Source organism: Pomacea canaliculata, linkage group LG1, assembly GCF_003073045.1.
Source record: "Pomacea canaliculata isolate SZHN2017 linkage group LG1, ASM307304v1, whole genome shotgun sequence".
Taxonomy (NCBI): Eukaryota; Metazoa; Mollusca; class Gastropoda; order Architaenioglossa; family Ampullariidae; genus Pomacea; species Pomacea canaliculata.
In genome coordinates this window covers 9,860,122-9,874,050 of record NC_037590.1, presented here as the reverse complement: position 1 = coordinate 9,874,050, position 13,929 = coordinate 9,860,122, and the positions used below count along the sequence as shown (strand labels likewise).

Sequence of the window (13,929 nt, the reverse complement as noted above, 5' to 3'; positions counted from 1 at the left end):
GTTTTGCTTGTACGATCGATTCTGTGTGTTCTTCAAAGAGAAAAAAGAAATCCAAGAAGATAGTAAGATGACAGGCACAGCGATGAAAGAGAAGTCAGGTGATGACGTGTGTTGCTACACGTTAACGCTCACCAGTTGTTGCATGATGACGTAGAGCCATTCGCGCATGCGCACAGGAAACTCCTTCAGCTCCCGTTCATAGCACGGCGTCAGCTCTGTGAACATTGAACCTATGTAGATTAGTAGGAAAGACTAGGTCTGTACAATTATCAGAATAGGGTATGTCAGATATGTGAACAGTGAACAGTACATAATTAGCGGGGCAGATGGCGGTAGTTCTCTGTAAGAGTGATCAGTGCACAGGTTAATAAGACAGATGCAATACAGGTCTGTGAACAGTCAACCGTATACAGCTATCAGTACAAACAAATGTCAGAGGTAAATAAACACGTCTACGTGTCTCACGTTGGCAAGGACCGTAGTAGTCGAGGCGAATCTTGGTGGCGCCAGGGATTGAACATCCTTTCTGCTGACGTCGGCACAAGCAGTGGTCACGGTCCAGGGCGCACTCGGAGTGGTAGGTGATGTTGCGCTTGCTGCATACCTGAATCAGACGGCATATCGAAACGATCATCAAAAGAAATCATCGAAATGATCCCCTGAGTAATCATGGAAATGATTCACAAAGTAATCATCGAAAGATCATTGTAATTGTCGTGAAACTGATTATCAATATAGTTATATAAATTTTTCTCAAGGACTATCGAATTAATAATTAGAATAATCGAAGAAATGGGTCACCTGAAATTTTTTGTTTCATTTCATTCGCGCGCGCAGAGAGGGGAGAGAGAGATTAGAACACATTTAGTCAGCACAAAAACACTGAATCTTTGGGGTTAAAAAAAATCCCTTTTGTCGTGTTCTACATTATCAAGTTGTTGTTGTGAATAATGTTCAGATGTGCACCCAAGCAAGTTACCTGAAACCTGTCGTCACTGGGATCCGGTGTCACGCAGGTAGGGATGCACACACACTTGGGGGTGAGCTTGGAGTCCAGGATGCAAATCTCTCCTCGCTTGCATTCTTTGTCCGAACAGGGGTCTGTGGACGAAGCCCCGCAAGGTTAAAAATCTCAGCAAACATGAAAATATAGTTTACTGTTAATGGCATCAATCTGTTACAAATTCTTTAGTGAATTTTCAGGCGAGGGATGTCACTGACATCGTCGATGACAAAGTTTTGCAGCGCATGCTCAAGTGAAGGGTTACCATGGCATTCGTTTTAATCTATAATTACGATATTTCGATTTTAGCTCAAGGGATTGCTCAGACACGGAGGATTGCGGGATTGAAATCATGACTTCAGGTTTTCAGCTGATCCACGCATTTCCCATCAGTAATTAAGTCTTAAAAATAGAGTGAATCCACGACTTATTCATTATCAGAGAGTGGTGTGCGCATTCTTTGATGATGTCTTGTCTTTTATCAACGTCTCCAGGGCCCATCTCTTTTGGCGATTTAAAAAATTATTTTGATGTACAAGGCTGCCTCAGATATTATACTACAAGGAAGAAAACTCTAGTGAAATTGTTGGTAATTTTGCTGCCTGAAGGAGTTCTCTCGTGCCTGACTGACGTCAAGACGGGAGGGGCTTTAAGGGCGCAGGAAGTATTAACATTATTTGGCGGGGACGCCATACTGTGGGAAGATGGGAAGAATAAATTCGGTTCAATGTTCAAGACACTGTGATTTGGGGTTTGATAAATCCGTGTAGTCTCATTTTTTTTCCATCCTTCCAAAAAAGTTATTTAAGGCTTATTTAAATGTGACGGAAAGGTCACTGCTTCTCAGACACAAGGGAAAATGATTTCATAGACTTTTGTGATCTGTTTTTTAGGACTTTCCACCTCCTTGTCCTTCGTGGGTTAAAAAATCTATGTCTATTCATCTTCCATTTGCATTCTGCAAAATCTCTCCTTGGCCGGCAAGATGTGGCGATGGCTTTAGCTGGGGATGGATGGAGCAATATTGGATTCTGCGGCAATCCCCTCGCAAAGACAGTTAAGACATCCGGGACTTCATGTAATCCCTGTCTGTACAGAATTGCGACTACGGCTAGCCTTAAACCCCCTCTCTCTCTCAACACACACACATTCATTCATCTATCAATCCGTTTATTCATCCCCCTATAAGCATATGGACACATTCTGTATAAACGAGTTTTGCCAAATCCTTAAACATCACATTTTCAATCACTCCTTTTCCTTACAAAGTATGCATCAAAAAGAGAAACCTAAAAAAACAAACCCCACAAATTTACTCCATTTTTTAAACAAGGCTGTTATTATTCTCTAGATAATCTAACCTACCTTCCAGAAGAAATATATAGGAAAGTTATACTCACGAAGTTATTTCTTGTGAGAGATTGTTTGTTCTTACAAAGAGACTAACACAAAAACGAAAACACATCATGAACACAGCTGTTAATGGTATACGTGTAATTTTGACAGTTCTGTGCACGAAACCTCGAGACACAGGAATTGGAGCAGTATTCATGAAGCTAGGACCAGATGTTGTCCAGGGACGGTAGGTATGAAGTGAGGGTAAGTCTTTGCCCTTGGGCAACATGAGGAACTCTAGGACAATATTCTTGTTTCTAAAGTCATAAAGCAGTATCCAGACTCCAGATGTTGTTTGACCCATGGAACCCTAGTTATAAAGGCAAACTGAGGTAAAGTAACATCAAATATTGCCCTCGGGGTCTGGATGTTGTTTTATGACTTCAAAAACAAGACGCCTTTTTTTCGTTCCCAATTTTCCCCTGGGGATACTTCTTACTCTCGCTTCACAACTATGGCTCCAGGGGAAATCAAGGGCAAACATCTAGTCTCCGTGGTTATAAATGTGTTTCGATACACGTGTCTTTGACGGGCACATGGCGTGAGTTATGTGTGACTTACTTGTTCGTTCCTCAGAGTTTTCTACCCGGGCCACATCCACCCGTTCTTCAGAATAGTCCTCGCCGCCATTCGCTGTGTCGTCAGCCTTATCTGCCTGTGTGAATGGAAGTAATGTGTTATCAGAGTAACAGCATTGAAAAGAAAAATAACGATACAAACACAGTCTATGACGATATAAAATTCTGAGTCAGGAATGTCAACACTCTTCACTGGTCTGAAGCCAATTTTTTTTCTCTCCCCAGCTTCGTACTTTGACAGGTAAGTTTAGAGAACGAAAATCGGTGCTCAGAATGTGAACAGGTTTAATGTAAACAAACAGGGTTACAAAACGCGAATATGTTTCTATAGAACAAAAAGTCATCATGTTTTCGCAAAGTAGCGAAGAAGGTATAGTGTAGTTAAGAAAGTATAGTTCAGCTAGGACTGTATAGCACATATAGAAGGGTACGGTTATCGAAGAGGACAGAGCTGATAACATACCTCAAGTGCAGTTCTCGCGTCGCTGAAGGCCAACCCCAACAGCAGCAGCACCAACAGCCACTCCTTCATCCTGCTCACCCACTGCACGATAGAAGAAAAGTAAATAAGAACTTCTCTCTTCTCCTCTTCTTCACTCAATATTGGTTAGTGACGTGAGCAAGCTTTATCAGGTTGACTGCAAACAGCCTCCGTACACTCCATGCTCGTGTTTCATGCTATTGCTCTTGCCTTCTGGCTGTTTGTTATGGCAAAATTTCTGGGGTTCAACCAGAAAATACAGACCTGATTGAACTAATCTGATGGCTGATAACACTCGGAGAAAAAAAAAATCTTTGTTTCCCACCAGCTCACCCAGACAGTCGAAACACTCGTTTGACTCCCAAGACTGCTGCTGAGCCTCGTTTTAACAAGAGTGACCTCCCAAATCAGGAGGGACCAGCAGATACGACAGCTGTGCTTAGAAGATGTTCGAATAGATTGGGTATTTTCTACCACTTGGACGCGGTGGCTAGAGGTGTATAATCCGTTATAGGAACACCGAAGCAAGGGGCTCGCAGACTAGAGACTGCAGCACTGTTCCTCCTCAAGTACAAAACGTTCGCTGCGGAGCTGCCTGAGCCAGGGCCCTCGGCAAAGTGATGCCAAAATACACGATGGCATTCAACAGGCTACGAGCACAGGAGGAAACGGTCCTGACAACGGTATTGTCTACGTCAGCGATTTCCGATTTATTCTTACCCCTCCTCCCTTCCTACCTTCCCAACCCTCACTCCAGCTTTTCCTTTGATACAGGGGGCTTTGAAATGTGGTGTTTGGCTTTTAGTTTTGTGAAAGAAGTAACGCGAGGTTTTTAGTGGATGATAATGATGATAATGATGATGACGACAATAATGATGATGATAATGATGATGATGGCGACAATGATGATGATGATAATGATGATGGCGACGATGTCCTTCTTCCAGCTGTCACCATTTTGGTTGCTTGCATTTCCTGTTTCGTGCCGAGTACATGCCAACATGTTTCTCTGTGTGTGTAGCTGGGATGGATAGATTAATGGAAAGACAGACAGCGACTTTAGAAGGAGGAAGAAAATGACGTAAACAATACAAAATAAATGAAAGGGGGAGAGAAGAATGTTGAATTGGATATGTGCGTGTATATAAATAAACAGCTTAGGTGATCTCACTTTTATTAGTCACTAAAGATTATCATCATCATCTTTGGCTTGTCGCCGTCGTAGTCGGCGTGGTTATTGCTACCGATGTGCTGTAGTAGCGGGGTGGCATGCCCCGTGTGAAGGACCAAAGGTCTGGGTGTAGGTGGAAGGCGGTGCCTACATCTGGCTGGACATGTGGCAGACACCTGCAGCTGCGCGAGATTTGCTTTCACCCGAAAGTACTTGAACGGGGGCGGGGGTGAGGTTTCGGTCATAGCCCTCCCCATCTTCTAGTTCTAACACCTGTGTTTGCAAGGGGCACAGCCTCTCGGGTACGGGTGTAAGCTGGTGACCTGCTGCAGGCACCCGATATACAGAACCTACAGTATACCCTAAGGCTTATGGGATTAACATAAACATTATCTTGGAGACCTGAAGAAGGAGAGCTGTGTTTGCTTGGCTTTTGTCTTATTCTGTTTATTTGTTTTAGTTGTTGAGAGCACTGCTGTTTTATTTATTATTATTTATTTAGTTTATTTTTTGTGTTTGCTTTGGTTTGTTTTGCTAATACTTTTTTTTTGGTCAACTTTCGTACCGCGGAGGTTTTCTTTTATGTTTTTGATTTTAACTTGTACACGAATTTTTGAATTTTGGATTTGATTCTTTTCCATATTACGGTAGTTCAAGAAATTCCGATGTAATTTCTCGCTGCTGCTTCTGTTTCGATTAGTAGGCTAAAATGAGGTCTCACCCAGGCGTCAACACAGGAAGCGACCCTAGCCTTATCTTACAGAGCCTGAGATGGAAGCTGAAGGCGAAACGCCACCCAACCAAAAACCAAATTCACTTTCACTTGGAAAGACCCAAATATTGCGGAAATCTTTAAGGAATAATTTGGAGTTTAATTTACAGCGCTGAACACGATGGACTGTGATGTATGTGATGGACTGTGATATACCCCGCTGGTGCTACTTTAAAAGTACTGGATAGAAAGAAGAAGAAAAAACCCTTGCTTACCAGTGATATCCTAGATCTCTGTGATCAAAGAAATGCCTTGAAGATAGAATATGAAAAAGCAGCCCGAAGCAGCTTCCAAGTACACAGCTGTGAACTGCGACTTCAGGAAGGGAATGAAGGAAGCTCAGGAGAACCTCAAAGGAGGTAAGTCACCTGACTTTGACTATAATTATGTCCTAGCTGACCTGCTCAAACAGGGTGGGAAAACCTCCAAAGAATCTGAGAGTGCAAAGAATGGACGCAACTGTGTCATAACTTTCCAATAAAGGAATAAGCAAACAGAACTAGATGTTCAAAACCATAAAGCTAATCAACCACACAACCAAACTCATGCTGGAAGTAATCCAGAACCAACATCACCGCCGAGAAGCTGCGAGCTGGTCCAACCAGGCATAAACACAGCTGATCAGATCTTGACTTGTCGCATCTTGATAGAAAAACATTTACAACGCCAGAAGGATGTCTTTCACAACGCCATCGATTTTGAAAAGACATTGAACAGAGTCTGGCACGAGGAGCCATGGCATGTCATGCAAACATTCAGCATCGAAGATGACTTCGTTCACGTTACCAAACCGTTGTAAAAAAAAATAAAGCGCGGTTCTACTGGATAACAAAAGGAGAACTTTTACAGTGGGGTCAGTCAAGGGTGTCCCTTATCGTCTCTTTGTTTTGAAGAAGATCATGCGTGAAACCCTTCTCAACCGTTAGACCAGTTCCATCGGTAGAAAGCCCGGATGTAACCTTTGCAGATGACATCGACACCACTGAGCTGTGTCGATGCTGCCTCTATCAATAAATCAGGACCTCACCAACAGACCGAGAGAAAGCACGAATTCATACTAGATAAAATCCAGGTGGCGACCAAGGTCCTGCTGAAAAACCTACTATTGCGACAAAGCAGAGATTTACATGAATGGAAGTGAACAGTTTGGCAAAGATGGCAGCTCCACGGGGACATCCGCATCAGGATCGGAATCTTGTTAGCAGTCATGGCCAGGCCGGACAGGATTTGGCAAAGCAGCGATGTCAAGTTTGCTAGCAAGCACAGACTGGTGTATGGTCGCTGAAAGTGGACTCTGGTCGCCGAAACGGAGAGGAGAATACAAGCATTCGGGACCAAGTGCCGGAGGAGTCTGCCGCAAATCTCATACAAGGAGAGAAAACCCAATTTCTTTGTACGGAGCACAGTCGCCACCCCAGTAGGGAACCAGGTACACCCTTCTTGCAACTGTGAAGTGGAACAATCTGGTCTGGTTCAGTCAGGTGACTATCTCCAGTCTACCTTAGAGAAGACGACTTGGAGGTGGACAAAAGAAGAACTGGTCGTTCCATGCAGGACCTGCTCACCACCACTCAAGACAGGCCGATAGGGAGAGAACTGAACCTCTGCGTCAACCTCCTTCATCGATGATCAGCACCAACGAACCATCATAACCGCTCTGAGTTGGTACCAGGGAAAAGATATGGCCAGAAAATCTCCTTCAGACAGTCTGTACTCAGTAAGAGTTGTAACCAGTTTTTTTATCAACACTTTTACTGTACACGTCAAATAAAGGATACTCATCAGATATCTATTCTGAAAATCGATAATTATTTAGCGAAAAGAAACGCATCGCAGGTGGTGGTGTTATTTATTTGTTTATTATCGTTACACTAACGAGGAGGCCAAGTCTACTCGCATCTCTCCCGAAGAGTTTAATTTAACCCACATTTCCATGGAATGTACTTCAACAACTTTGGATTTTTTTTGTGTGCAATATGTCTGGCGACTTAGTGTCTGGCTGACGGGTTTGGTTTTTTTTTTTCTTCTAAACTGTAACCCTTTCCTTGCAGCATCCCTGTAAGGCAAACCACCACATGGAGATTTCCCGCTCCAGAAGAATTTACAATTCGAGAATTTTCTTCTCGTCTCTCTTTTTCCTCACTTCCCCACCCTATACGCAAACTTTTTTTGCCCTTAGTTTTTTTTTCTCTGCTGGCGGCAGCCAGACGTGTTTAATGAGACCTAGGTGGCGCTCCAAACTGTGGGCACAGACGCCATCGAGCAAAGCCCGGGTTCGATGCAGTGTGTACTCATCGTCTCCCGATCAGTGCTTGCTCTGGCAGTTGCTGATATAAAAGAGTCAATATTTGTGAGCTGTCTTTGTCAAAGGCCAGGCTTTTTCTAGCGAAATTACTGTCGACGCGACGGCGGCGACACCTACATGGACAGGACGCGATGCGTGCGCATCTTGTTTAAAAATAACCACCAATCATGTGGAGCGTTGACCGCATCCCTTCCCCTTCCACTTACTTCAAATAAACATTCAGTCAGTCTTTATTTTCTCCTTTCAACGTATTTTTAGGTTTGCAGACGTTAGATATCGGTCGGAAATTTCGACAAAACTAAATACATGTAGTTGGATTCCGCTAAAGATTCACACTTTTCGACATATTGAAATCTTCTTTATCCAAGACTTACTGTCAAGATCATGCATAAATACTCAGAGATGTTTATAGTCTATTCCTTGCATGCAGGAGGCTAGTTTACGCAAAGACACCACAACCCACTTTTCTTTCAGTTCCGGGAGAACTCGACCTGCTTCTCTCAGAACACGCATCCTCGACCGACAATGTGGAAACAAGTTTCTCTCGTGACTTAACAGTGAGATGGTTTTTTTCTATTAGTGGAGGGTAATAATGTTGGACTGCTGGCTTAGTTTGGTATCAGTGCTTTTGTTAGATGAAAACAGTTGCCAGGCAATGCGATGGCACTAACTCTTTGGTCTGCATGGCGTGATTAACACCCTTGACAGTCATACCATGGGAGTCACTCCGCTTGTCTGGCATGGCAATTAATATACGAGCGTCTCAGGGACCGTGTTTTCTCCAAAGAATTCAATGAACATTCTGGAAGGGAAGTGAAAGGACACAAAGGACTGATATTACACGCAGAACCCTTCCCGCCACCTAAGGGAGCCGTACAAACAGTTGATCTCCTTCTCCCTTTCTCTCCGTTACCTAGCCTGTTGTTTCTCAACCATCTCGGTTTTATTTGCCTTCTTTCTCTTTCTACTTAATTATTTTACCATTCATCGCATCAACACTCCATCCATGTTTACCCTAGCGATCCATTGACAGCCAGCGATTGATCCGTTCATCATTTCATTCATTAATGTGCACTATCCATCGGTTCTTCCATCCATTCACTTACCCACCGACTCATCCATTTACCTTGTTTACCATTTATTTTTCTCTTATCTACCCGTGCATCCATCCTTTTACCCACAGCCGTTTGTGTGCCCTTCCTACCATCCAACCCTTTATTCAAAGTGATATCCAACTAACGCCAGCTATACATCCCGTTACCCATATCCCCTCCAGTTAACCCCTCGCACCTAGTCTTCTGGTCCTGTCGCCAGCGCAGTTGCTCTTGCTTACTGATGGAATGGCGCAACATGGGAGCAGACCTGAAGTCTCGCTGTGGACAGCAAGCGTCTCCCTGTCAGCATGTCCGCTCACGTCCAGCTTGTAGCCAAATAAAAGGCTCATCAAGTGTGGAGGCACGCAACGATAACTGCCGACACATCCTTTACAGACCGCCACGTCATCGATTGCCGGGTGCCAGGAAGTGCGTCAACAGAGCGCTAACTATCGCCTCCACCCCCGCTTCTGTCACCCACACCCCTCTCCACCCGCCTGCCTGCAACTAAAGTCTGTCGTCTGCTTCCCTTCACCAGCCGCATGGACAAACGGGTCTGAATAAATTTGGTTAGGAGCTTGAAGCAGAGAAGAAAGGACAATCTTAAAAGGGAAACATTTCGAAGTTCTGTATTTAATTAATGTGCGTTCCGTTTTTTCTTCTACTTTCAAGTCAATGAGACAAAAGTATTTATTTATTGCACGTTGGTGCTTAAAGCAAGCTGATATCCACAAGCATAATCGGTGAAATATATAGCATTTATGTTTTTTTAAGTAGTAACTATTACTCAAGAATCGATTATCGACTAGAAGACTGCACAAAAGCATCATGTAAATAGGGCAATGAAAAAAAAGTAATAAAATAAGACTTAAATTTCTTAGGATATCGGAATCTCATGGACCCAACTTAGGGGGCTGCCCACAACCAGGTCCGCTGGAGAGGTATTGTTGCGCCCTATGGTCCTCGAGGAGTAACAAGGACTAAAATAATTAAATTTCTTATATTTCCGTTTAAAAACCTGGACGAGAGCACGCCCTCTAGACCAAGAATTTGATTTGCAGGGTCAACACTAATTCAGCTTTTTCAGTGAGCTCTTTGTTTCTGATCAACGGTAAACTCAGATTTCACATTCACATTCACTGGACATCGTTTCATCGTGGAGACCAGTTGATTTCTCGTTTCCACGTTCTCTCTCTGGACATGGTGTCATCATGGATACGTTCAGCCATCTGCAGGATCAGCCAGAAGGACGAAAGGAACATACTTGTCTATGGGTAAGGGACTCTAGTCATCTAGCGATGAACTGATATTTGAGCGTTGACTGACGACTGGTTAGACGTGGATGAGTGTGACGTGCGTGTGTGTGGATGTGTGTAGGATGGGGGAGGGAGTGGGATCCTCGTAGGTGGGGGCGTGCCGACTGCCCAGACAACAGCCAGTCACCTCCAGGGAATGTTACCGAACGGAAACTATGTTTTTTATATGAAAAATGGAGGCTTGGGAACGCAGGTAATGGGTTTCTTTGAGTGCTGCAGGAAATGTGCGCGAGGCGCCAATAACTTTGTCTCTGTCTCCGTCTCTCTGTCTCGCACGTCGTCCTGCCAGTTTCAAGGGACGTTCTGACTGGGAAGAGAGCGACCGATGTTCATCGAAGACCGCAAGACCTCAACTACTCCGGCTTCTCTTCCACTTTTTACTCCACTTCCTGACTGCGGCGCTGACAAGGGGGCTAGTGTTCAGCAACATCTCATCCCCTCCCCACTCTAAAAACGAAAAGGAAAGGGTCATGGAATACTCATGTGTGTTGTGCTTTGTGCAATGGTGCATCATCATCATCATCATCATATTTAAATTGCTGCTTCTTCATCTATAGAAAAAGCTACAGACAGTAGAAAGTGACGACACTTTATTAGTAACAGCATTAACGGAATTCTTGAATTGTTATTTGTTTACTTAAAACCCCGAAAGAACCGACGAAAAAACTGAAGTGGCAGGCAGTTCTCTTGCTACTAGTTTCTTATGTCATCCAGACTCACAGACGTGTCCTTGTTGAGAAAAAGAGAGAAGGAAGCAATGGTTCATCATTCTGAGCGTTTCCGTGTTTGTTCAGATGTAATCTAGCTAATGCGTTTGAGACTGAGTTTGCCGGATATGACGTCATAATGACATCTGCCACCGGGAAAAATTAATAACTTAGCCCCACTCTGCACTTTCTACCCGGCTTAGCGTTTTTATAGTGGAAACGTGGAAAACACACACACCCACACACAAACATCCACACAGACACACAAACACCCACACACACACAAACACCCACACACACAAACACACACAGGCACACACAGAGGTACCCGGCGTGCTTCCTGCAGAAATAACATGAAGGCACACTCTACTCACTTTCCAACAGCCATTTGATGGCAGGAAATGTTTTCCTTCGCTTTTCCTTTTTCTCAACTTTTTTAACCCGGAATTCCGGAAACCGCTGAAAGCCACGTCAATGTTAGCTTTTGGCTGCTCCTGTTCCACCCCACAGCTCACCACATGCCAGTCCGGCACCAACGTGTGTCTGTGACAGACCCTCTCAGCTTTCCTCCTCCACGGGCTGCACGTGCTGGTCTTCAGTGCAAGGTGCGGAGAAGAGCGAAATAAAAAATTGCCGTCTCCTTTGGCTGCCATGTCATAAATCGAATGAATGGAAATTAAATGAAAGCTACGTAGAAAGGAGTTATACTTAAATAATTACATTGAACGCGCAGAGCAATCTTCGCCATCAGATTGAAGGTATATACACGAGAAGAGGAGAATTTGAGAGCCGTTTCAAGAATAAAGAAAGATAAATATATATAATTGTAAATGGATAAATCATGGACTTGTGTAGGTGGATTGCTGTCTGCCAAGACCAACGATTCGCCTTTTGCGCAGTTCTCCGCTGTTAGTCTCGGTGTGCCTTAAAGTATGTGACTAAACCGGAAGCTTTGTAGTCTCATGCCTCGTTTTAGTAGTTAACTGGACAAAATCGTCTGCCAGCAGTCCAGTAATACAAGTTCGTGGATAAATGGTACGTAGAAGACGGAAATACTGAAAACTCAGAGGTGGTAAACAAAATGGTCAGCCGAAAAATTGCGACAGAAGCAAGAGTACCAACAGAAGTAAGAGAGGCAAGAATAGAATAAGAAAGGGAATAGGAGAAGCTGTGGTAATAGAATAGGAACAGGAGTAGGAGAAAGAATCTGTTTTCTTCGACCCGTGGAGGCACCAGACATGGCGGAGACAGACTTGCCTAAGTCCTGTGCTTACGACTGTCTCTCGCTGAAGCTCGGCCTCTTGAGCACTTGAGGACGTCAACGGATTGTGGACTGTCTCGTCTCGTGCTTCACGTCCCTTCTGACGAGTCTTTCATATTTAATGAGAATATTAACTTTCACGCGATTCCTTGTCTTCTGAGTCTTTGAGCGGTTGTGTGTGAATGTGTGTGTGCGTGCGTTCTCGGACACATGTGTGGGTACGCGTCAGTGTGTTTGTCAAGAAGAGAGTAGTATCGAGAAATACAGAGAGAAGGTATGTATAATGTTTGTGTGTGTGAGAGAGAGAGAAAGTAGCACACACACGCACACAAAGCACACGTGCACGGCAGTCTACAAGTTACTAATGTTACTCCTCGCTTGTAGACGTCGGGGTGGTAAAGGGTCGAGGAGAAGCCTAAGAGTGACCTTTGCCCCTCACTCGTCCAGAGCGATGGCTTCCTCGGCGAGGAAGCGTTAAACAACGTTGTAACATATTCGCTGCGAAGTTATCTCCCCGAAGCCCAGCGCCATCATTTATCGATTTACCAATTATTGACGGTCTCCCCGCCTTCTCGCGAAGTGAATCTTTTTTATCTTCATTCATCACCTCGACATTTCTGTCTTCCCAACCCCAACTCCCCGCCTGTATCCCCTGTTCCCATCCCGTATCTCGCTTTCGTTCTCGCTCAGCTGACGAGTGACTTCCCTTGGGAAACAATGTAGTGGCCGAGGGTTAGCACCAAAGAAATAAAATACGAATCCAAAAAACAAAAGAAAGACAAAAAAAAAGGAAGGAAATAAATAAACTCTCGAGAAAATTAAAGGTACGTAACTGTAGCTGAGAACCGCCAACTGCTGCGTCAGTGGAACAAGCTCCAAATTGAGTCCTCACCTCATTTTCTCCCTAGCCTCCCGTTCTCAATCCCATGTTTTTTTGTTTGCCTGTAGTTAACTTTTTTTTTTCTCCACGAGCGAAATTTTTAAAAGGTGAGCAGAGCATCAGTGAAAATTCGGACTGACTTCTGTGTCGTGTTGAACTGAATAGCGAATAATACAGCAAAACATTTGGTTTCATATCTTCCTAAATTTTCTCTTAATATTACTATGTGACACGTACAACTAAATGTTATTAACAGGGCAGTTAATACAGCACAAGTGAATTCAATGTCTTTTCCAAGACTGTAAAACCGATTTTACATCGAATTCTAAACGTCTGCCATTGCTGAGAAGCAAAGACGGTGTCAAACAAATGTAGGAACAACCAAACACATTTAATTGCCATTTATATTTGCTAAAGTATTACCTTCAAAATGCCGTTGACAGTGTAGAAGGGTAACCAGTGGGAGAGGGAGCTCTACAGTTCAATATAAATGCAATAATGCATAACACGAACGTCCGGAAAAATGATCGACTAACCATTGTATTTTACCTGAGGACAATTACATAGACAATGCACGAGAAATAAGGGAAAACTGGTCTATCAGGAAACCATGGTAACCATACAAGCTTAGTCAAATAGTCAATCAAGAGAGGCTGGGTGAGTTATATTATGAAGACCCAGTATTTAAACCCTCGGATTTAAAAACAAATCAGGAAAATGTAAGCTGAGATTAAATGGATTTTGAAAGCAATTTCATTGGAAATATAAAACTACAGAAAGGAGTAAAAAAAAAAAAAAAAAAAAACCCTTGACCACAATGGATGCCAAGGAAATGTGGGATTCTAGTTAGCATGGATTTATTTATTTTTTGAAACTTTAAAGAAGGAAATGAAGACTACAATATTTAGCGCGCAGACCACGTGTTACGCACTTTCTTCCCGAATAGTGTAGACTACGAAGGATAAT

At 43.5% G+C, this 13,929-nt stretch overlaps 1 protein-coding gene across 1 annotated transcript in view; it reads right to left on the bottom strand.

The window, feature by feature from the left end:
- The window catches only part of LOC112567676 (SPARC-like), a 44,736-nt gene that overhangs the window by 3,710 nt on the left and 27,097 nt on the right, over nt 1-13,929 (bottom strand). The window contains exons 2-6 of the mRNA XM_025244411.1: nt 3,440-3,520; nt 2,960-3,053; nt 980-1,101; nt 466-604; nt 133-215 (exon numbers count right to left, since the gene is read on the bottom strand). Of these exons, the coding sequence (XP_025100196.1) occupies nt 133-215; nt 466-604; nt 980-1,101; nt 2,960-3,053; nt 3,440-3,508 (507 nt within the window). The 5' untranslated portion in view covers nt 3,509-3,520. The remainder of the gene's footprint in view (nt 1-132; nt 216-465; nt 605-979; nt 1,102-2,959; nt 3,054-3,439; nt 3,521-13,929) is intronic.